The 23,206-nt window shown below is 52.2% G+C and overlaps 2 protein-coding genes across 2 annotated transcripts; one reads left to right on the forward strand and one right to left on the reverse strand.

The window, feature by feature from the left end:
- Positions 1-8,445: 8,445 nt before the first annotated feature.
- On the forward strand, positions 8,446-16,715 carry GIPR (gastric inhibitory polypeptide receptor). The gene is made up of 12 exons (XM_079119038.1): positions 8,446-8,539; positions 8,994-9,101; positions 9,573-9,676; positions 10,343-10,446; positions 10,883-11,006; positions 11,816-11,975; positions 12,175-12,235; positions 12,549-12,618; positions 12,739-12,827; positions 12,903-13,041; positions 15,115-15,156; positions 15,233-16,715. The coding sequence occupies exons 2-12, from the start codon at positions 9,020-9,022 to the stop codon at positions 15,440-15,442; spliced, it is 1,185 nt and encodes a 394-aa protein (XP_078975164.1). The 5' UTR covers positions 8,446-8,539; positions 8,994-9,019; the 3' UTR covers positions 15,443-16,715.
- A 2,299-nt stretch (positions 16,716-19,014) lies between these two features.
- SNRPD2 (small nuclear ribonucleoprotein D2 polypeptide) lies at positions 19,015-23,023 on the reverse strand. Its single transcript, XM_079119028.1, has 3 exons — positions 22,890-23,023; positions 21,524-21,703; positions 19,015-19,279 (listed from the first exon to the last, which is right to left on the reverse strand). Coding segments are annotated over exons 1-3 (357 nt in total). The 5' UTR covers positions 22,892-23,023; the 3' UTR covers positions 19,015-19,104.
- Positions 23,024-23,206: the final 183 nt, after the last annotated feature.

Raw genomic sequence — 23,206 nt, forward strand, 5'->3', positions numbered from 1 at the left:
AGGGAGGGGGGATCCTGACAATGGATTTAAGGAACATTGAACCGCCTTCCTCAAGTCTCCGCTGAGAAGCCAACACCTAGAGATGACCTCGACTGTGCTTTATGGGCAGGGGAAGTGAGCCCAAGAGCAGATTTGCCTCTGGACAGAGGTAAACAGTGGGAGCTTTGGAACCAAACTACCCTGGGCTTGAATCCTGACTCAACCACTTTCTGATTCTGTGACCTCGAGCCCCCGGAAGATGGGTGCTCATAATTGTGCCTACTTCTTTCAGGCATTCAAAAATGTTTACTGAGCGCCTACTATGACCAACTCCTGTTCTAGGTGTTGGAGTTTCAGGGGTGACCAAGTCAGTCTCAGAATTCGCTGTCTCGGATCTTTAAAAAAAATTATTTTTGTAGTTGTAGATGGACATCATGCATTTTATTTATTTTTTTTAATGCGGCGCTGAGGATCGAACCCATGCATGGCAAGCACTCTGCCACTCGGATCTTGCCATTTCATGGAGGAGGTAAACCATTGTACACCAAAAACATTATAGCTAAGCTTTACTGAGCATTTACTATGTGCCAGGCACTCAGTTATCCTCACCTCACGCCCTATTTTCATCACCATTTTACAGAAGAAGGAACAGGCACAGAGCTGGTAATATCTATTGTCCTGGTAGGCACTACCAAAATGATAGGAAGACAGACTCAGGGAAGTGTTCTCTGAAGATTGACATTTGAGTGAGATGCTAATGACAAGAAGAAAGCAATTATGCCTACAATTGAGGGGGAAACCTTTCCAGGAAAAAGAAACAGCAAGGGCAAAGGACCTGAGGTAGATTTGAGTGTGGCATACTTCTGGGACAACAAGAAGGCTGGTGAGAGGCTGGGGATATAATTCAGTGGTAGAGCATTCGCCTAGCATGTGCAAACCCCAGGTTCAATCCCTAGCACTTAAAATAAAATAAATAAAATAAGATTTTTTAAAAAAAGAGCAACAACAAAAATACATTAACTGGATGTGGTGGCACGTGCCTATAATCCTAGATATTCAGGAGGCTGAGACTCAAGAATCCCAAGTTCGAGGCCAGCCTCAGCAACTTAAAAAGACCCTGCATCAAAAAACAAAATGGGGTTGTGACTCAGTGGTAGAGCACCCCCCTGGGTTCAATACCTAGTACTGCAAAAAGAAAAAAAAAAAAAAAATCTGGTGGAAATGGAGTTGGGGAGGGAGATGAAAATAGGAGGATATGACATCAAGGAGGTGACAGACCCAGAACATACAGGGCCTCCAAGGCTCTGGGAAAGCTTTTTACAGTTTGTCACTGTATCCTCCACGAGCCCCAAGGAGACCACGCATATAAGTTACACATTAGTACAGTGTATTAGTACACAGTAGGCACACACCAATGATAGCAACGAAGATTCCTTTCTCAGCGAACACTTAGTATGTGAGACTCTGAGATCAATCTCATTCTACGATCCCAGCTAATCATGTGACTGATAGAAACCAAGCAAGAAAGGAGATTTCCTGCCTCCCAAACTCTAGCTTCTCACACTCCGACCCCCAGGAGCTCCGATGCTGGAAGTCGGATTCCTGCACACAGAGCTCAGGAGTGAGGCTGCGCTGTGCTAAGGGGAGGTGTAGGGTGTGCCCAGAGGACTATGGGAGGCCAGGGGAGTTCTGAAGCTGGGCTCCCTGTGGTGGGGGTGGGGAACAGTCAGAGCTCAGACGGGGGACGCGCAGGCGGAGGGATTTAGCCTGGTGGGTTATGGGGAGCGAGGGAGAGGACATACAAAGATGAGTCACACTCAGTCCTTGTCCTCAAGTGGCTCCCATCCCAGTATGGGGACCAGACCCTGTCAGGATCCATGTGAGCAAAGTGACCTTGCTCCCGGGCTTGGTTTGTCCCCTGCAAAATGGAAGTCATCCCAGCGCCCACCCCTCAGGGGAGAGGAGCAGGTTGAATGAGCTCAGCTCGTTAAGTGTTCCGCACAGTGGTTTTGGGTACATTTAATGGAACTGGTTTCATTACAAGTGTTTTCGCAGCGAGATGTCAAGGGCCTGCGAGACGGGAGTGGGGGAGGGCAGAGCGGGAGGCAGGGCTCAGTCTTTTCTCCCTACCTCTAGGTTTAGGTCTTCATGCTGTTTTTCTTTCTCATCGCTGTCTCTGTGTGTCTTTATACCTCTTTCCGGAAACTGGGTTTTGAGCTGGAGGAGCCCGGCCCTCCCTCCTTTCATCGCTTACTTAGGAGCTGTGTTGCCTTGGGCGACTTACTTCCCCTCTCTGAGCTCCACCCTCCTCATCTGGAAAATGAGGATAATAGCTTTATCCTATTATGAGGTTTGAGACCCACATGGAAAATGCTCGATATATGAAACCTTTTATTATTATTATTGTTATTATTGTTATTATTATTATTATTGACCTCTGGCTGTCTTTCTCAGACTCATCTTTTCCTCTATGTTTGACTCTCCTTCTCCTTGTATCAGTCTGTCTCCCTATTTGGTCTATGCTTGGGCTAATTGCTCCATGAAGCCAAGGCAAGGTCCGTCCCAGACTCCAGAGTCCTTAGCATTACCAAGCTCAGAGCCTGGTACATAACAAATTTTGAGGAAAGTGAATTCAACCTGCTCTTTGCTAAACTGGTGTTAGACCATGTTGGGAACAGAGCAGTGACCCTCACAGTCCTACCCTAGTCCTACCCTGACCCTACCTTCACAGGGTTCACCATCCAACAGAGAAAAGAACTGTTTGTTGAGTGACTAATAATACATTAACTTGAGGATGGGCTTGGAAGATGGACAAGAGTTGGAAACAATTCAGGCGGAGAAAACTGCTAGAACAAAGGTCAAGGGGTGCTGGGAAGAGTCGGAAGAGTTAGGAAAGCTTGGCGACCATGCTGAGAGCTGGGCAAAGACCTTGAAGGCCACAGAGAGGTTCTCCTGAGGGTACTGGGGAGCCATGGCACGTTCTTAGCAGGAGAGGGGCAGGATCAGGGTTTTGCTTTAGTATGATCCCTCTGGCTGCCTGGCTGCCCTTCTAGGGGTAGGGGTGGCAGATGGGACCAGGTTCAGGAACCCTGAAGGAAAATTCCTAGGTCAGCCTGCTGTCTTTGGTACTGGGCAAGGGGATTCAGGGATCATCCATGGCTGCCAGCAGGGAGCAGGCAGGGTCCCTACAGTGGCTGCCTTCAGAGGGGACGTTTGTGTGGGATCTGAGGTGGGGAGGAGGCTGGAGCAGTCTACGGAGTCCCCACTGAGAGCTCCTCTGCTCTCCTGTCCCCAGTGCAGCCTCTGGGCCCCTGCCTGAGATTATGCCAACAGAGCCCTGCTGCTTCTGCTCAGGACAATGTTTGCCCTCAGCATCTGGGCAGGTCGCCATGGAGACCTGCACCCCCTCCCAGGCCCCAGAGAGACGGAGGGCAGCCATGTCTCTGCCTCATCTCTGCTTGTCTTTAGAGCATGACACCATGCCCATCTCTGTGCCCTGGGTCTCTCCACGTCTCTGCCCCTGGGCCATCTCTTCATCCCATCTTCACCTCCCTCCTCCTGGGGTACCATCTCCAGATCTGTGTTTGCCAGGTCTCCTTCCCAGGTCTCTCTGGGTCTCTTTCCCTACCCTTCACCCTCTCTCTGGGTGTCATCCCCATTTCTCTGTTTCTGTCTCTCCAGGTTTATCTCTGGCTCGCACGTCTCTTAGTCTCTGTCTTTGGAGTCCCGTGTTGTGTGTGTGCGTGCGTGTGTGTGTGTGTGTGTGTGTGTGTGCGTGCATGCATGTGTGTGTGTGTCTTTCCAGGTCTCTGTCTCTGGATATCAGTTCTTTCTCTCTCTGGTTCTCTGCCCTCTGGCTCCCATGTTGGTGGGCATGACTCTCTCGGTATTGCTGTCTCTGTGTGTGGGGTGTCTCTGTGTCTGTCTTTCAGGCCTTTTCTCTCCACAGTCCTGAATCTCAGGGGGCCATCTCTGCCTCCCATTTCTGGCCTCTGTCCCCCTGGGGTGCTCCATCTCCCCATATCTCTCTGCCTCATTTCTCCTGCACCATCTGCCAGCACCCCAGGCCCCTGCCTGCTCCCCGCAGGCTCTACTTGGCCGGGCAGCCCCATGGGGGGAGACACAGGCCTTCCAGCATCCCTCCTAGGACGGCACCCTGCGCAGGGGCACTGCCTGGTCATTGCTGAGGGCGGAGAGCAATGGGCAGAGAGACAGGAGCCAGGAAACCCAGGGACAGGGACAAAGGAGAGAGAAGAACAGCCTGATAGACAGACACCTAGAGGGATGGGAAGGGAGGGAGAGGAAGGAGAAGGTCAGAGGCGGCCAGAAGCCACTGACCCCGAGGAACAGAGAAATATACAGAGAAGCACAGAAAGGCAGAGACTGGAGTGAAGAGAAAAAAGACAGAGATGAGCTGACGGTGGGGTCAGAGCACAGGAAACAAGAGAGATTGAGAACAAAGAAAGAAGGAAGGTGCCCAGCTCAGTGGCACATGCCTGTAATCCTAGTGACTGAGGCAGGAGGATCACGAGTTCAAAACCAGCCTCAGCAACTTATCGAGGCCCTAAGCAACTCATTAAGACCCTGTCTCTAAATCAAATACAAAAAAGGGCTGGGGGTGGGGCTCAGTGGGTAAGTGCCCCTGGTAGCAAAAAGATAAAGAAGAAGAAGGTCTGTGTGTGTGTGTGTGTGTGTGTGTGTGTGAAAGAGAGAGAGAGAGACAGAGACAGAGACAGACAGAGAGAGACAGAGACGGAGAGACAGAGAGACAAAGAGACAGAGGCAGGGGAGAAAGCGAGAAGCAGAGAAAGGCCGAGGCTGGGGAGAGGGCCGCTAATGTGGAGACGGGAATAGAAGGGGACCATGGGGACCCAGCAGGAGAGCGTTGAGGGGTGTGGACTCCTGGGTCCCTGGGGACCAGTGGGCTGTGGCACATGCCTGCCCGGGGGACCTAGGTGGCTGCTTCCCTGCTTGAAGTTTCCAGAACTCCTGGGCATGGGAGCTGCACAGGGACTGTGTGGCCACATGGGGTCCTGCTGCCTCCCCCAGACCCTGGGAGACCGGAAAGGAGCCAGGATGGCGGGGGTAAACAGGGGCCGTCAGGGACATCGAGGTCCGACCCTCCCTGCCCGCCCCCTTCGGTTCTTCGCTGCCCACCCTGTTCTCCTGGAGGGGCAAGCAGTGCCGGGTGAGGCATCATCTCCCCCTCAGCCCAGCCTTCAGCCCCTCCACCACGGCCATCTCCACCTTTCAGTCCGTCTCTGTCTGCATCTGTCTCTCTGTCTCTCTCCCTGTCTTGGACCCTGTTTTCTCTCCTGCAGTGCCTCTCTCTCTCCTTTCTTCCTGTCGTCCTCTCCCCTTCTCCATCTTTCTTGGTCTTGCTTCTTTTTCTGTGTCTCACCACCTCGGTCCTTCTCCACTGTCCCCCTCCCTCCTTCCTCAGGGAGTGACCCTCTGGCCCTCTTGGGGCCAAGGAGACTCCTTCCCAGCCCAGCCTCTCCTGGAGGTGCCGGGCACTCTCAGACCCCTTTCCTCTCCACTCCAGGGACTGACTTTCCCAGGGCCCTGAGGGCGCCAGGAATGTGGGGCAGAGAGCAGGGAGGGCGGCCAGAGGCCTGACGGCAGGACCCCTGCCCCCCAGACTCGGCTCCTCTCAGCTTCTGGTGTGGACTTCCCACTGCCCCTGGGGCCCTGCCCCTCCTGGGCCTCTGGGCCTCAGTTTCTCCTCTGCAAAATGGGCAGACTCGCCTCTGTCCCACTTATCCTCCAGGTCCCTGGGGAGCGTGTACTCCCGGCTGTTCGCAGGATGATTCATGTGCATGGACCTGTGGTGTGGATCAGGGGGACGGGGGCGCTGGGAGTCGGGACTGTGTGCTAAGCTCCCCCCAGGACACGGCCGGAAGCAGAGGTTGTAAGAATGTGTGCGACAGTGGTCACTGTGACCATGAGGCTGTGTGAGGCTGTGGGTTGGTGTGTGATTGTGAGCTCACAGTATGTGACATCATGTGACTGGGCGGGGGGACCACACAAGTGAAATGCCTGTGGCTTGTGTCTGGACGACCATGTATGTCACTGGCTGTGACTGTGAGTGAGGGTGACATGTGACACTGAGAGCTTGTGAGCCTGTCTTGGTGACACTGGGGCAGGGTGCTGTGGCGTGGACTCGGGAGTTGTGTGCAGGGTGAAGCTGCTAACGCCTGGTGTGACTTGTGGCTTGTGTGTGCCTGTGGGAACCAGGCCTCTCTCCTTCACTGACACTGCCTGGAGCTCCTGCTCTGGACATACTGGGAATCCAGTGGTACCCGAGATGCCCAGACCTGTCCTCCTCGGACACACAGGCCCTCAGGGGAGATGGACTGTATTTGTGCCATGACCCAGTGAATGTGTGAACGTCTCATTGCCAGTGTTGTTGGCACTGTGGGAACTGTGATAGTGTTGCTGTGTGTGTGGAAGTCCACAGCCCAGGCACCTGGGCATGTGCCACTCTGGATGACTGTCCACCTGTGAGTGACAGGCTCTCTGGGTGTGGCTGGGGTAGTACAACTGTGAATGAATGTGTGATTCAGTGACAGTGTGTGAGGTTCTGTGACCGTCTCTCCCTGTGGCTCTGCCGGCGGCGCTGGGTGGGATGGTGAGCTCTGTGAATGGGAGTGTGAGAAACTGTGCACAATGGCGGGGGGCGGGGCGGGGGGCGGGTGATAACCGTGACTGCTCTCCCCAGTGGCCGTGATGCACGTGGCTGCCCCTCGTTCTTGCTCTCTGCCCCAGAGCTCCCCATCCTGTTCTCGGTTCCGCCCTGGCCCCGCCCCCTCCCACCACCCCAGGTTGCCAGCGCCTGTCACCTCTCCCAGACGCAGGGGAGGCAGTGGAGACAGCACAGGGACCGCAAGAGCGAGTGATCCGGGAACAGGACTGGGGACAGGTGAGGAGTCCCCCAGTCCCAATCTACACCCCTTGCCCTCATCCTCCCTCAAGTCAGCTCTGGGCTTCTCTCTTGCTCTCTCCCTCCCTCTCTAGCCCTTTGTCGCTCTGCCTCGGTGCCCCTAGGCTTTATCCTCTAGCTCTCGGCGTCTCTGTCTCTGTCTCTTGGTCTGTCTAGCCTGTAGATCATTTTCTTTCTATACTCCTGTGTCTTTTTCCATGTTTCGTTCTTTCTTTTTTTCTCTTTGTCTCCTAGCCCACAATTTTGTTTCTTTCTCTGTCCTTTTGGTCTCTGATCTCTTGCTGTGTGTCTCACTATCTCTGTCTCTGGGTCTCTGTATTTCTGACCCCGTGTTTGTCTTTCTGGGTCTCTGTCTGAGATCCCTTTGCTGCTCCCTTTCCCTACAAAGTGTGTGTGCAGGATGGTGGGGATGGGTATTGGGAGTTAGTACAAAGATTTTTTCAGGCATCTGGGACCCTGAAGACCTAAACCCAGGGTCTAAGGCCTCTCTGGTCCCCAATATTCGGATGCTGGGGGAGGGTTGTCCCACTGGCTCTGGGCTTTATCCCCCGGGCATGGGGATATTTTTATATACGGTTGGGTTCCTATCTGCAATTCGAAAATCCTTTTGCCTGGGAGAATGGCTGCTCAGCTGTTTCGAGCTCCCCTCCAGGCCAGGAAGACGGTTTCCACGCCCTCCTCTCCAAGGTGGTCCTCAGGTTCCCGCAGTCTCTAGGTGTAGATCCTGGGTGACACTGACGCTTCTGCCCAGCGCAGCTCTAGGGCAACCGCCCGCTCAGCAAACACCCCTCCCTTCCACCGCCGCTGCCCCAGCAACAGTTGGGGGCGGCATAGGAATCACGCCTCGGAACTCGGCCCCACCCACTACTGGGGACCCCGCCCACTCCACACGCCTCTGCCCCGCCCCAAATCCTCCCGCGTGGAGGCAGAAGACAAGGCTGCTGCGTCGTAGTCCCCCTGTATGAATCCCTAAGGCAGGTGGGCCCTGGAGCTGGGAGTTCGAAGGCGGGTGGCAGAGATGCTGACTCTACCCTGGGACTCTCCAGGCCCGACTGCCTCTGGGCGACCAGACCCGTCGTCGCCCTCAGGATGCCAAACTCTCCGCCCCTGCGGCTGCTGCTGCTGCTTTGGCTGTGGGGACTGCCGCTTCGGAGGGCGGAGGTGAGGAGACACAGGAGTTCAAAGCTTGGAGGGAGGTCTGGGACTATATTCAGTCTTCCTCCACCTCAAGGAGAGTTTTAAGACCGCCTTTCTTGCCCACACTCCAGCATTGATGGTAGTTTCCAGTCCCCTTCCTCCCGACAGATCCTCCTAATGAGGTCCACCCCTTCTTGGATTTTCTTAAAGGTTTGCAGTCTCCTACAGGAAATCCTTTGGCGGCTTCTAGGCAACCCCTGAAACTTCAAAGAAGTTTCTAGGTCATCCAAGACACCAGGGCAAAACTGGACAGCCCCTCTAGGGTATCTCCGGCCTGGGAGAGGATTGTTTGGGGAGCCCTCCCTTCTGTCTTCTCGTAGACTGACTCTGAGGGACAGACGTCGGGGGAGCTGTACCAGCGCTGGGAACGGTACCGCAGGGAGTGCCAGGAGACCTTGGAGGCTGCGGAGCCGCCAGCAGGTGTGACCAGCACTGCTCGGCGCTGGAGGGAGAGCGGGGCCTGAGATGGGTGGGCTTGGGGCGGGCCTAGGACTGACGGGCGGGGTCTGGGGCGGAGTCTAAAAGGGGAGAAACCTGGGATTGGGGTGGGCCGGGTCAGAGACTTGTGGGTGGGGCTTGACCTTAGTGGGAGGGGCTTAGGCCTGACTAAGGTGGGCACTGGGTGGGATGAGACCCGGTTAGTCAGAGAAACCTGAGAAGCTTGAAATGGGAGGGGTCTTGGGCGGAGCCTACACTGCAGGGGGCGGGTTTGGTTGGGGTCTGGGAAGGTCCTCTCTAGGTGGGAAGAATCTGGAGACCCGACTTGTTTAGTGAGAGGAGACCAGGGTGGGGTTAGGCGGTTGGGCGGAGCTAGAACCCTGCGCTGGTCGCACAGTAGGTCCTTTCAGCATCTGGCCCCCACGTTCACCTCCAGGTGTCGCCTGTAATGGATCCTTCGACATGTACGTTTGCTGGGATTATGCTGCACCCAACGTCACTGCGCGTGCGTCCTGCCCCTGGTACCTGCCTTGGCACCGTCACGGTGAGGTGCTCTCTGGTCCTTTATGCTCAGACACGACTACCTGCGACTGATCTACGTCCCTTCCTGCTCCTCTCTGTCCCTTACCCCTCTGTCAGGCTTGGTGTCTCCTGTCTGTCTAACCCTGGCTCTCTCGCACAATACCCCTTATCCCTCTCCTCATCTCTCTAAGGACCACCGAGGTTCTTATTGTCTTTCCTCTTTTTGAGCCTGTTTTTGGGCGTCTGTGGTCTTCCTGACTTCACTAGCTATGCAGCTTCGTGCAGTTTATTTAATTACTTTGTATTTCAGCTTCCCCATCTGTGAAATGGTATTAATGATAGTACCACTTTCATAAGCTTGTGTGAATATTAAGCTGATTAACATGTAAATCATGTAAAACGTGATCATCATCACCACCATCATTTTGACATGCTCTGTTACACAGTTTTTCTCTTTCTCTGTCCCTCAAGCCCCTCTCTTGTTTTCCCACAGTGGCCACAGGCTTTGTTCTCCGCCAGTGTGGTAGTGATGGTCAGTGGGGACCTTGGAGAGACCACACACAATGTGAGGATCCAGAGAAGAATGGTTCCTTTCAGGTGAGAAAAGGCAAGGGATTCAGGCTAAGATGTTTAAGGAGAGGTGAAAAGGCACCTCAGGCTGAGCCTGAAGTCCCTTGTGCTGTTCAGGGTTTTGGGTTGCAAGGAAGAGACCCAACTCAGACTTAGCTTAAAGGAGAAAACAAAAGCAAAAACAAAAACACATTGACTTCTGTGATTGAAAAGCACAGTATACAGCAATAGCTTCAGGTTCAGCAAGATCAAGATGCTCAAAATGATATGGTGGGACCCTCTCTGTCTCTCACTATATCATGCCTGTTTTTCTTTGTGCATGTCTCATCTTTTCTGTGGGTGGAAAAATGGTGGCCCCCACTGGCACCAGGCTCTCATCCCACCAACCAAGACACACTGTGGGAAGACTGGGTTTCCTTCTCAATGACCATGTGCCCTCCCTGAATTTACCACTGTGTGAGCGGGGAGGGGTGTGTGTTAGAAACTGTAATGAGCCCAGCCCTGGAGCTGGGGTGGAATCAACCCCACAGAAACAGGGTGGTAGGAGGTGTCTCAAGAGAAAACGGACACACTGGGCAGGAGCAAAGAGGAGAAGAATGATTTTCCCTAAAAAAATATTGGGGGGCTTAGCAGCCCTCTCTAGGCCTGAGTAAAGAGCCATGTCTAGCTCTCACGCCCTCTTGTCCCCACCAGGACCAAAGGCTGATCTTGGAGCGGCTGCAGGTGGTGTACACCGTTGGCTACTCCTTATCACTGGCCACGCTACTGCTTGCCCTGCTCATCTTGAGTTTCTTCAGGTGGGACCCCTGGCCCTGAGTGGCAGTGGCAGAGACATGGGTCTCAATTTGCCCAATAAGATGTGGAGGTCAGGTTACAGCACATGCTTGTGATCCCAGTGGCTTGGGAGGCTGAAGCAGGAGGATTGCAAGTTCAAAGCCAGCCTCAACAACTTAGTGAGGCCCTAAGCGACTCAGAGAGACCCTGTCTCTAAATAAATTAAACAGGGGAGGGGGTTGGGATGTGTCTCAGTGGTTAAGGGACGGGTTCAATCCTAGTACCAAAAAAAAAAAAAAAAAAAAAAAAAGTGGTGGTCGTGGAGGTCAGTCCACTGTGCCACTAGCTTCAAGCCCCCACTGACGGCTCTATGGAAGGGGCTGGTGGGCAGTTAAAGGGACTCTGTGTGACTGAGGAATGCTCTCCAGGAGTTCTCAGAGGGCCTCTTGAATCCCCCAGGCGGCTGCGCTGCACCCGTAACTACATCCACATCAACCTGTTCACGTCCTTCATGCTGCGAGCCGCAGCCATCCTTACCCGAGACCGTCTGCTACCTCCACCTGGCCCCACGCTATGGAATCAGGTGTGCATCCTCCTCCTGTTCTTCCAAATGGGAATCTGTCTCTTCTGGTGGGACCAGGAAGTTCTCCATCCATTTACTACCCGTTCCAGAAACAACAGTTTTTCTCTTGACTCCTCCAAATACATCTGGAAAGGGACCCTCCCGGCTCAGCCTCCTCCATTGTTCCCATTTATTGGAATTTTCCCGTTCCCTCTCCCTCATTATTGTACCCATCAATGGACTCTTCCACCAGTGAGAGAAATGTCCCTCCTGGAGATGAGCTGGACAGGATGGAAGAAACTAACTGGGCAGGGGGTGGTTGGAAGGTACCAGATTGGAACTAAGAGATGAGTAGAGGACACATCAGTCTGTGGGAGGCTGAGGCAAGAGGATCAAAAGTTCCAGGATAGCCTCAGCATTTAGTGAGGCCCTACGAAACTTAGTAAGACCCTGTCTCAAAATAAAAAATAAAAAGGGGAAAAGGCTGGGGATGTGGCTCAGTGGTTATGAACCCCTGGTTGAAAAAAAAATGAGATGGCGGAGTCCATAAGCTGGCAGGAAAGTCCAGTTTTCAGAAGGAGCTAGGGTGTCAGAGGTCATATTGTGGAGTTACGGGGGGCCCTCTGGTGACAAATGGACGATACCAACTGTTATGGTGATCAGAGTGAGAGAGTCCATATAAGGAAAGACTAGGGTGAGAGAAGCCAACCAGATACCATCCACGGAGGACATAGAGTGGGAGATCATTGGTGGCAAGAGATGGAGGTGGAGGGGTAACCTGGTGGAAGACGTGGGGACACCCGGCTGCCCTGACTATCCCTACGCCCTAGGCCTTAGCCACCTGCCGCACGGCCCAGACGTTGACCCAGTACTGCGTTGGGGCCAACTACACGTGGTTGCTGGTGGAGGGCGTCTACCTGCACCGGCTCCTGGTGCTCGTGGCAGGCTCTGAGGAGGGCCACTTCTGTGTCTACCTGCTCCTCGGCTGGGGTGAGCCCCGACTCTCTCCCCCACCCAGCCCAGCGCGCCTCGGCTCCCCCACTGCCCAGCTGGTCTACCTCAGGGGGTCTCTTTAGGCTTCTGCCCCCGCATCAGGGCAGAAGAATCCCGCGGGTCTTGGGCCTGGCGGGACCCGTGAGCGCGCTGACAGCTGCGGCCGGGTGGGGGGCGGGGGTCGGGGTCTGCACAGGGGCCCCCGCGCTTTTCGTCATTCCCTGGGTGATCGTCAGGTACCTGTACGAGAACACGCAGTGAGTTACGGGTCTGGGGCGGGGCCTGGGAGGTGGGTGGGGCTTTGAGGGACGTGGGCGGGGAGTGATGGAAGTGTGGGAAACCCGCTTGGGGAGAATGTGGGCGGGATCCAAAGGAAGGGGGATCTTAGAAAGGTTGCGTTTTATTCGCGGACTCCTGGAAAGGGAGTGGGTGGGGCCTTGATAATAATGGGTGGGGCTTTAAAGCAATTGGGCGGGACTTAAGGGTGGTGGGCGGGGCCTGCAGAGTGTACCTACCCAGATCCGGTGAGTCTAGGATTTTTCTGTCTTAGTTCTACCCTGCATCCCTCAGGTGCTGGGAGCGGAACGATGTCAAGGCCATTTGGTGGATCATACGCACCCCCATCCTCATAACCATCTTGGTATGGCCGCTCCCGCATCCTTCAGGCCAGCCTCAGGGATTTCCCATTTTGGGAAACGGGGTGCCACCTCCTGCCCTCCAGAATGGGGTCGTGTCTGGCTCAGCTTCTCTCTTCTCACAGATTAATTTCCTCATCTTTATCCGTATTCTTGGCATCCTTGTGTCCAAGCTGAGGACGCGTCAAATGCGCTGCCCAGACTACCGACTGAGGTGAGACCCAGCCGGAGGGCACCGGGTGCAAGACGGAGTGCAGACCTGAGGACCACTGCCGCCCTCTCTCCCCAGGCTGGCTCGCTCCACGCTGACGCTGGTGCCACTGCTGGGCGTCCACGAAGTGGTGTTTGCTCCAGTGACAGAGGAACAAGCCCGCGGTGCTCTACGCTTGGCCAAGCTCGGCTTTGAGATCTTCCTAAGTTCCTTCCAGGTGCTGAGGCAGGATGCAGGGGCTACAGACTTCCTTCTAGGGCCCTCTTCCCCATCGGGGCACCAGGGCCATAATCATTCTCTGGTGGAGGCCTTGAATGGGGTGTGACGATGGGATTTTGTTCCTTCATTCATTTATGCATGCAACACAGTGCCGAGCTGGAGTAGGGCTATCTTGGGCTTGGGGGAGCCACAGGGGCCAAGGTAGGGGACTGAGTAACCCCAGCAGTACTGCTTCCAGGCGAGAAGCAAGGACAGAGTTGGAACCACATTTAGGTGGTTCCTTCACAACTGCTTTCCAGCTGTGTAGTTCTTGCCTCTAGGATGGGGTTGGAGCAAGGCAAGTGAGATGTGTTCATTGGAGAATTAGGGAGGTGTTCATTCCAAATTGAAGGCTGCACTTGCTTGCCTTACCCCAGTCTTTACTTCATCAGGCCTCAGTCTTCTCAAGCCTAAAATGTTCACCTCACAAGGCTGTTTATTCATCATATTCAGCAAAAAAAATTGTTGAACATTCAAACATAGGTCCTAAGCTCTCTCCCAGGCTTATCATGGAGATAGAGCCAAGAGCCAAATGGTTTCTACCCTCTAGTGGGAAAGACAGATCGTAAACATGCTATATAAATAAAACTATTAGGTGGTTGTGTATACAGGGGGTGGGGAGGACAGGAAAAGAAAGATGAAGAGTATCCATGGAAAGACGGAGTGGTTGTTTTAGACAGGGGTCAAGGAAGGCCTTCCTAAGAAGGAGACATTGGAGCAGAGACCCAGGAAGGCAGAGGGAGACCCAGGCAGGCAGGTATTTGAGTGAATGTTCCAGGAAGAGAAATACCAGGAGCCAGATCCCTGTCAGGGGAAAGTAGCTGGCATGATGGAGAGAGATCAGGGTACCTGGAGCTCAGGACTCAGAAGCGGAAGAGGCAGGGCGTGAGGATAAAGAAGTGAGAGGCCTCAGAGACCAAATTTCTGAGCCAAACTTCAGTTTGGCCTTTCCTCTTCTAAAATGGGAGAGGGATGATATGAGTAAGATTTAAATAGGATTGTGGGAAATAATAATAAGATAAGTAATATTTAATAATAGCTCATATCCAAAATTGAATAAAAAATTTTTGTTTTGGTAGTGGAGATTTAATCCAGGGATGCTTTGCCAGTGAATTACATTGCCAGCTTTTTTTTAAAAAAAATTATTTTGAGAAAGGGTCTCACTAAGTTGCTGAGACTGGCCTTGAACTTTCACTCCTCCTGCCTCAGCCTCCCAAGTCACTGGGATTACAGGCGTGCACCATTACCCTCAAAAACACATTTTTAGTTAAACTGTTTTGGTGCTGGGGGTTGAAGCAGGACCTGGCACAAGCTAAGCACATGCTCTACCACTGAGCTCCACCCCAGTCCTATGTTGCATTTATTTAAATTCTTTAAATTCAGATGTAGAGCTGGATGGGGTAGTACACATCACGGATCCCAGAGACTCAGGAGGTTGAGACAGGAGGATCCCAAGTTCAAGGTCAGCCTTAGCAATTTAGTAAGACCCTGTCTCAAAATTAAAAGGGGCTGGGGATGTAGCTCAGTGGTAGAACACCCCTGCGTTCAATAACCAGTAGTGCAAAATAAACAAATGAATAAATAAATTCAGATGTAGAACAGATATACTTATAGAAATAAAAACTGTATAATTTATTTTTAATGGATGCTATATAACAAATTATAATAAGATTAAGCAAAAAAAATGGTTAACTCTCTGTGCCATATATGTGCAATATTAACTGCCATTGGATGCTCCATCTTCCAGATGAAGAAACTGAGGCACGGGGGCGTTAAGTACTTCTAAGTGTAGAAGTAGGGAAAGGGTTTCGCCTCCAGGCTGCCCTGTGGCCAGGTCCCCTGTTCTCAATCCCTATTACTCAGCAAACAAGCTAGGACAATCGGAGGAGCCAGGAGCCAGTGAGCAGGTGATGGCAAGTCTAGGACCAGAGACACGAAGTGCTTTGGGGCGGGACAAGAGTTTGAGCTTATTAAATGGGTGGTTACAACGCCGTGGCCACCTGCGATCTGACCCCAGGTCCTCCTCTCGCAGGGTTTCCTGGTCAGCGTCCTCTACTGCTTCATCAACAAGGAGGTAAGGAGAGGACCGCCCACGCCCTCTGGCGGCAACGCGAGGAACGGCGCCGCCCCTGAGCGCTCTGCCGTTGCAGGTGCAGTTGGAGCTCCGCCGCGGCTGGCACCATTGCCGCCTGCGCTGCAGCCTGGGCAAGGAGCAGCGGCCCCAGCTCTCGGAGCGCGCTTCCCGGGCCCTGCCCTTGGGCTCTGGCCTGGGCGAGGTCCCTGTCGGCCGCGCCTTGTCCTCGCGGACGCTGCCAGGGCCTGGGGATGAGGGCAGCCGGGTTTTGGAAAGTTACTGCTAAGTACTGGGAATCCTGTGTCTGTGGTTAGCACGAATTTATTGAGTGCCTACTGTGTACCAGACCGGGTGCAGGGGACGCTGGGGAAATGGGGAAGAAGGGAACAGAAGACAAGGTCCCTGCCCTCCTGGAGATCACAACTGTGTGGGGGAAGCTGATCGTGAACACGAAATGTGAAGTTATGCACAGGCTGTGGTATGGTTCATGAAGAGAATTTAGAAGGGGCCTAGGGCTGTCTGGGAGCCCATCTTAAGGAGGTGACATTAAACCATGCCTGAATGCCTGAAAGAGGTTAAGGTGACAACTTTAAAAAAAATTGGAGGACAAGATTTTAGGTAGAAGTAGTAGCATGGGCAAAGACCTTGGGGCAGGAGGGAGCTTGCCCTGTGGCTGAAGAACAGAAGGCAGAGGAGTGGGAGAGGCATACAGGCCCACAGATGAGGAGCGTGGAATTGGGATTTTATTCCAGGTGCGTGTTAGCAGGAGTGTTTCCTGGGCTGTTCCAAGTGGATCCCTTTGTCTGCCCTATAGGGAAACAGATTATCAGGGGCAGGCTTGGAAGCCAGAGCCCAGAGGGGTGGCTGGACCAGTACTGAGCCCACAGAAGGGTGAGAAGCAGTTGGATTCTGGAGCTACTGCCAAGGTGGGGAGCATCTGCTGGTGGCTGTCATGAAGAAGTGTGGCAAAGGGTCAAGGAGGGCTCCTGGGAGGGGGGCAGGGGCAGTGAGGAAAGGGGGAGAGTGGGTTCAGGGAGGGGAGAACCAAGAATGCTCTCTAGACATGTGTCGCTGGCAGCGTAAGCCACTGATTAGATGGGAAGGTCTGGAGCTCCTGGGAGAGCTGACAGCTGGACACAGTGAGAGGAGATCCAGACACAGGCGATTCAAGGCAGGCCTGAGCTGAAACCGCCTGTCCAGAGCACTGCTAGCTGGGAGAGCATGCGCACCCCACCCTCCTGCGATGGGTGGCCCTGGGAACTGCAAAAACTGGGGGAAGCCGACAGCCTCATCCCGTGGTTGGACCACCAGCACACATGCAGCACCCTTGCCTCGACCCCCCGCTAAAAAAACCATAGATTCAGTTAGACCCGAGTGCTCCATTTCCCTGGGGTTCCCAGCTCCCATAGCTGAACTTGCAGTCGTTCCAAGCTTATGGCCCTGCTGGACCCTCACCCTACCCTTTTGGGCTTTGGTGGGGTGGGGGCCTCGGGGTAGGGCCCTGGTAAATAAAACATGAGAAACCACTGCCTTTTCTCTTTCGGGGTGGGAGAATCTTCTTGTCCAGGACACAAAGGACAATGGAGATGGGCTGCATGGTTTGGTGTGGGACTGTGGGGGTCTTGCTCAACTTCAGCTCTGTGTTGCTACAAGAAAATGTGAGCACCATGCTGCCACGTCCCCACTGCCTAAAAAAAAAAAGTCCCCAGTAGGGAATGTTACATGTAATCTCCTAATACTTAACTGTTTAAGACATAGTTTGTTTGTTTTGGTTTTTTTTTGGTATTAGGGACTGAACCCAGGGGTACTCAACCACTAAGCCACATTCCCAGCCCCTTTTATTTTGACAGAGTCTTGCCAAGTTGCTGAGGCTGGCTTCAAACTTGCCATCCTCCTGCTTCAGCCTCCCGAGTTGCTTGGATTACCGGTGTGTGCCACTGTGCCTGGCCATATATAAAATTAAAATTACAAGCATACGTGGCATGGAGAGAACAAAGTTGAAGGGACCAGCCTGGTGCACAACTGAAGTCTAGGACTTAACGAGCTGTGTCACTTGGGGAAAACCCCAAATTCTGTTTTTGTTTCTACTTTTGAAAATGGGTAAAGATGACAGTACCTACATCCTAGGGTTGCCTGACTCCACAGGACACTGACTGGTCCAAAGTACATGATCAAAAACTTGGCCAGTTTGCCTCATGGTACTGCTGCAACTTCTGCTGATTTTCAGCTCCAAAGGAGGTGACTAGAAAGCATTTGGGGCAGCAGGATGGGTGCAGAGATCAGGAAGGAAACTCGGATGCCCGGCAGGGTTCTCAAGACTTCCGTCTCTGATGCCATCTGCAAGGCAGGCAAACCAATTTCCGTTTCCCAGTGAGTACAGGAGGGGGATGCGAGGCAGAGATTCTCCTCCTGTACAAGAACCAGACCCCTAGGGTGGCCACCCGAGGTAGCACCACTGTCCCCACTTTCCAGATAAGGATGGTGCAGCTCTATCCTGCTGACAGTTAAGGCTGTTTGTAAGGGCAGTTTCCCAGTTGGATGCAACTTTTATCAGGTTTTTGTTGTTGCTGTTTTGCAGTACTGGGGATTGAACCCAGGGCTTCTCTACTACTGAATGACACTCCCAGTCCTTTTTGAGACAAGTCTTGCTAAGTTGTTGAGGCTGGCCTCAAACTCGTGATCCTCTTGCCACAGCCTCCCGAGTTGCTGGAACCACGGGTGTTACCATCACGCCCAGCTGCTTTGTTTTCTAATCCTCCACAACAAATAGGGCCTCTCTTTTCCACTGGGTGACCCCAGACAAGTCATTTACCTTCTCTGGGTCTCAGCTGTCTCATCTATAAAATGAGCTCTAACATCTGCCCCATGCTGGCTGCCTCAATGAGTTGTGGAGCAATCAGGAAACTGTACCTTCATCGATCCTACATGCCAGCTCTCTCTGCTACAGGGTCCCTAGCTCTGCCCCTAGGCCCAGAGTAACTCAAGCTGCGCCTTCCACAGTTCAAGAGTGCAGCTGAACATCTCATTTAATCCCGACCTCAGGCCTGCCAACTCCTGCTCCCACCTGCTGTTGGCCCTGAGGACAGAGACACAAAGATGGGAGACAGAGTGCTTATGTGCACGCCAGGGCAAGATGCTCTTCCTTAATCCTCCACAATAAGGCCTCCCTTTCCACCTCTACCTCCTTGAGTTTGTCAGAGAATTTCTCTCAAGTTTAAGTATGTTGCAATTTGAGGGGCAGCAGAGCTTGAGACTAGGAGCAGGGCAGGTTTGAGTCAAACCATCATGTCCCAGCTGGATGCACCCCTGAAGTGAACTGTGTCTCGGCTCCCCCTTCTAGAAAATGGAGGACACCTTAGCAGTACTGAGCTTGGCGTCCTAACAGTACCTGGTGCTGCCTGCCCCAAGTGCACATCCACTCCTTCACCCTCAAGGGCAGGGTGGAATTCCTGGACACCACTGTCCCTAGCATTATGACATACAGCTGGACACCTGGGGATGACTGCTAATGGGACAGGTGGGAAAAAAGACCAAAAGAAAATTCTGAGGGCTGGGGAGATAGGGCTTGGCCTCGCAAGCACAAGACCCTGGGTTTGATCCCCAGCACCACAAAAAAAAAAAAAAAAAAAAAATTCTGAGCGAGGTTCTCACTGAGGTTATTTTTGTTGACCTGTCCATTTCACAGACAGTTCCAGAAGTGAGGCCAGATAGGGCAGAGACAGCACTTCAGCACCTGCTCAGGGGCTCTGGATCCAGCATTAGGCCCACACCCAGGCATCCCTCTCCCCCTCCGGAGCCTGCCCACTCACAAGGCCCCGGGAAAAGACAAATACCACTAGGATTGAAAAAACAAAAACAAAAAACAAAAAACAGGACTTTATTATTCCGATCACAAAGAGCAGGTCTTCACAGGACAGGGAAGCAAGTTCTGACAGTGGGAAGGAGCCCCTACTTGCCAGCGATGAGGGGGTTCCGCAGGACCACAATGACGGAGTCCCCACGCAGAAACATCTTGGAGATGTAGCGGTCCTTGTTGACTGGCTTGGATTTCTTCTTGCCCTTGCCACTCTTGGGGACCTCAGTCCACATCTCCTTCACATTCTCCAGCACCATGTTGCAGTGCCTGGTGGGGCAGGGAGTGGGGAAGCAAGAGTGAGGGCGGAGTACTCTAACCACCCCTCTTCTGCCCAGCCCTGCCGCCCACCCGCCCGCCTGTCCAGCAGCATGGTATGACGGCTGCAGGACAGCTAGGCTTCCAACACCTCTCCACGTGCTTACACCGAGGCTTAGACAAAGGACCTTATCCCCCTATGCTTCAGTTTCCTCTTCTCTGAAACGGAGGCAATCAGGCTACCTTTCTCATAGGGCTGCTGTGGAGATGAACACAGCATTTCTGAAAAGCATTCAGAACAGAGCCTGGCACACAGTAGAGGCAGCTCCTCACAGGGGGTAACTAAGTATTCGGGAGCAGCAGCAGACGATCACCTTCCTCTGGAGAACTAGAGGCTCCTGGGGTGCTGACTTGAAGTGGCACCTGATACTTGTGTTCCAGTCCTGTGTTGTACCTGTCCTAATGGTGCTAGGTGGGCACGTGTGATGACAGTATGGACTGGCCCAATCAACAAATGCTTTCTGAATGCAGTCGACACACACACACCTTGAAACACGACCATCAGGACAGTGAGTAAACAGACAAAATGCCTGCCCCTTGGTGTGCACTACAGCCAGGAGAACACAAGAAACAAGGGAACAGGGATTCGGAATGTACTGTCTGGTGGTGACAACTAGTACGAAGAGAAATCAGCAAGGGTGTAGCTCAGTGGTGGAGTGTTTACCCAGCACCCTGAATTCAATCCCCAGCACACACACAGGGAAAACAAAAAAAAAAAAAAAAAAAAAAAAAAAAAACAGGGAGGGTGGGGAGCTCTGTATGAGAGGTACTGTGAAGTGAAAATGGCAGGGTAGGTTGGGCACGGTGGCACATGCCCATAATAATAAAAAAGTCCAACAACAAAAATCCTAGTGTAACACATAGACACCCCTTAACTCCACAAAGGATCCCTGAACGCATATGTCAAACACAGCAGGATAGGGTGGCAGGCCAGTGGGGAATAGAGGGCTGGAGGGCCAATGGAGGTGGAGAAGGGGTGGGTGGGGGAGCTCACCTTCATAAGAAAAACAATATCACATAAACCGCTATCATATAAACATTGTTATCACTAGCCTCTAGAGCAGAAACCCAAGGCACAGTGGGATGAAGTGACTCAAGGAAGGCCATACATACTGGAAGTGGCAGAGCCTGGGTTTGAGTCCAGGTCTATCTACATCTTTATGCTCAGCATGTGCTGTTCTTGGCCTCATCTAACTCAAGAGGAAACAGCTCAGAGTCAAAGACTTGATCATGGTCACATAACAGATAGCAGCAACTTTTTATCAAATTAAGTCTCATGTTGCTTCAAGGAAAGCACTTCCCAAATGTTAACTACTTAAAGACGAAAAGTTATAGGTTTAATTTATCGTGAATTAGGTACCAAACCAAACCTCTCATACAGAGCTCCCTTACCCGCCCTCCTTTTTTTTTTTTTTTTTTTTTTTTTTTTTTGTGCTGGGGATGCAAAAGATCATTTATCCTTACAACTTTTCAATGAGCAATATTATTATGACATCCATTTTTCAGAAGACGAAAAAAAAATCACTTGTTCTTCCCTCTGCCTAAAACGAAAAGACCAGCTTACTCTTTCATTTTATTAGGCCTGTTCACATTGCATCTTCAAACACAGCCTCTGATTACCCCATGTGAGACCCCTTCCCAAGAGTCCATACTCTTATCTAGTTTTATTTTTCTTCAGAAAATCTATCATCATGTATGACACACGTTTATGTGCCTTCTGTTGGTTTCTCTATTGAGAGAATACACTCCTTGCATACAGGAACCACGTTTGTTTTAGTCACTACTGTGTCTCCAGAGCCTAAAATAGTACCCAAGGGAGTGGATGCTCTAATTATGTAATAACTGCAAAATGATTAAGAGCACTATGTGCGAAATGGTATACTAGGCACTTTACACGTATTAAAGTCACTGAGTCTCTGTACCCGCCAATTACCGTTTTGGTACAGACAAGAAAGTCACTCGCCGAAGGGCACCTGACAGCTACGAGGTAGAGTTGGAACACGAACCTAGGCAGCCTGGCTCCCAGGTACATGTAGTGGGAGGGGCAAGGAGAGACAGTCATATGTTGTGATTTTTAAGATGCCCCTTTCCCTGCTGTCCCATGGCTTCTGAGAAATCTTTTATTCAGGCTCTTCAGACCAGAGCTGAGGCTGCTTTTCTAGATCTGCACCCATCTCCCAAGACCCAGGTGCTCACCTGTCAAAGGCCTTCACACGGCCCAGTAGTTTCTTGTTGTTGCGGCAGTTGATGAGCACTTGAGTGTTGTTCTTGACTGACTGCGTGAGTACAGAGAGCGGACCTGTGTTAAATTCCTCCTCCTCCCGCTTCTGTAGCTCCTCTGGGGTCATCTCACTTTTGGGCTTGTTGAGGAGGCTCCTGAAGAGGCAAGTATGGAACCCAGAGGTGAGAAGGGGTTTGGCTGGGAGCATGAGTGCTCATGGCCTTGCCCTATAACAGTCATCCGCATGCAAGACCTTCTGACGTGGCATCATCACCTGGATGCCTGACAGACATTTCTAACTTTTTCACTCCCAGGCTCGTTCCAGACTGTCCGACCACCTCAACCTACTCTATCCACAGCACTCCCCATCTCTTGATAATTCCATCCTTCCAGTTCTCTGGGCAAAAACTCTAATGTCTACTTGATTCCTCTCTTTGTCACATCCTACATCAAATCTATATCCAGAATCTGACCATTTCTTTCCATGGCCTAAACCTCCATGTCCCATCTCATGGTAAAAGGAAAGCCTAGTTTTCCCAATACCCTACATCTGCCCCTCTCACTCTATTTCCACCACACTGGTCTCCTGGGTGGTCTTTGAAGAGAGGAGGCAAACTTTCACTTGAAGATCTGTACATTTGCTTTTCCCTCTGCCTGAAACCCTCAATTAACTATGTAATTCACTGTCTCACTTTCTTCAGGCCTTTGCTCAAATGTTCCTTTTGATAATTATTAAGGTACTGGCATTCCCCACTGTCTCTACTTACTTCTACAGTTCTGATCACTGAACATACCCTATACTCGTTTATTACTCTACCGCGTTGCCTATCCCCATCTCCTCATCTTTGCAGGAACTTTTTCTAGGGAGCAAGAGCCTTTTATTCACTGATGTATCCCAAAGCAGTGCCTGACACATGAACATTCAATGTAGTGTCTGCTGAATAAACACGCAAAATCATTTCAGTGACTTGTTATTGTAAAAGCCACCCATCTGCAGCTTAAATGATGTGGCTATGTTCCTTATCGAAAATCGTCACTCCTAATAGTTCATACTTCCCTCTCCCAGGTTCTTTATTCTACATAGCTTCTCCTTAAAATTCACTTGAACAAGACTACCTAAGAAAGCACTAGTCCGTTATGTAATAAAGCTGTCCCCTTTCCCTAACGCATGATCCGTCAAAGACCCCATGCCGGTTCTCAAACTCATCAGGAGAAAATACGCCACTTTATCCCCTAAGACCTCTGCCTCCGCCCAGGCTCTGCTTATCCGCTCGCACCGTAAATCCGCCAAATCTACACCCTCAACCCCGCACCAGCCGCCTAAAACTAGCCCAGCCTCACATGGTGATAGCTGCGTCCTCTAGTCGCTACCGTCTCCGCCGCGTTGCTTCTGCCTCTGAAGAGAGAGGAGAAAGAGAGGAGAGGCGGAACTTCCGCTTCCTGCGGCCCACTTCCGTAGGCGCCTGCGCAAATCAACCGTTGGGTAGGGGGCGTGGCCTGTTGCCATGGCGATCCCCGCCAGCGGCGCAGTGACGGGGTGAAAACCTCGAATAGTGGCTCGAGACCACTCAGGACTATACGGGGCAGATGTTCACGACACTGGAGAGAAGAAAGGGGGTCCGATTCAAGTCATTTCGTTGTAGAATGGTATAGATCGA

Source organism: Sciurus vulgaris (assembly GCF_902686455.1).
Source record: "Sciurus vulgaris genome assembly, chromosome: 17".
Classification (NCBI taxonomy): Eukaryota; Metazoa; Chordata; class Mammalia; order Rodentia; family Sciuridae; genus Sciurus; species Sciurus vulgaris.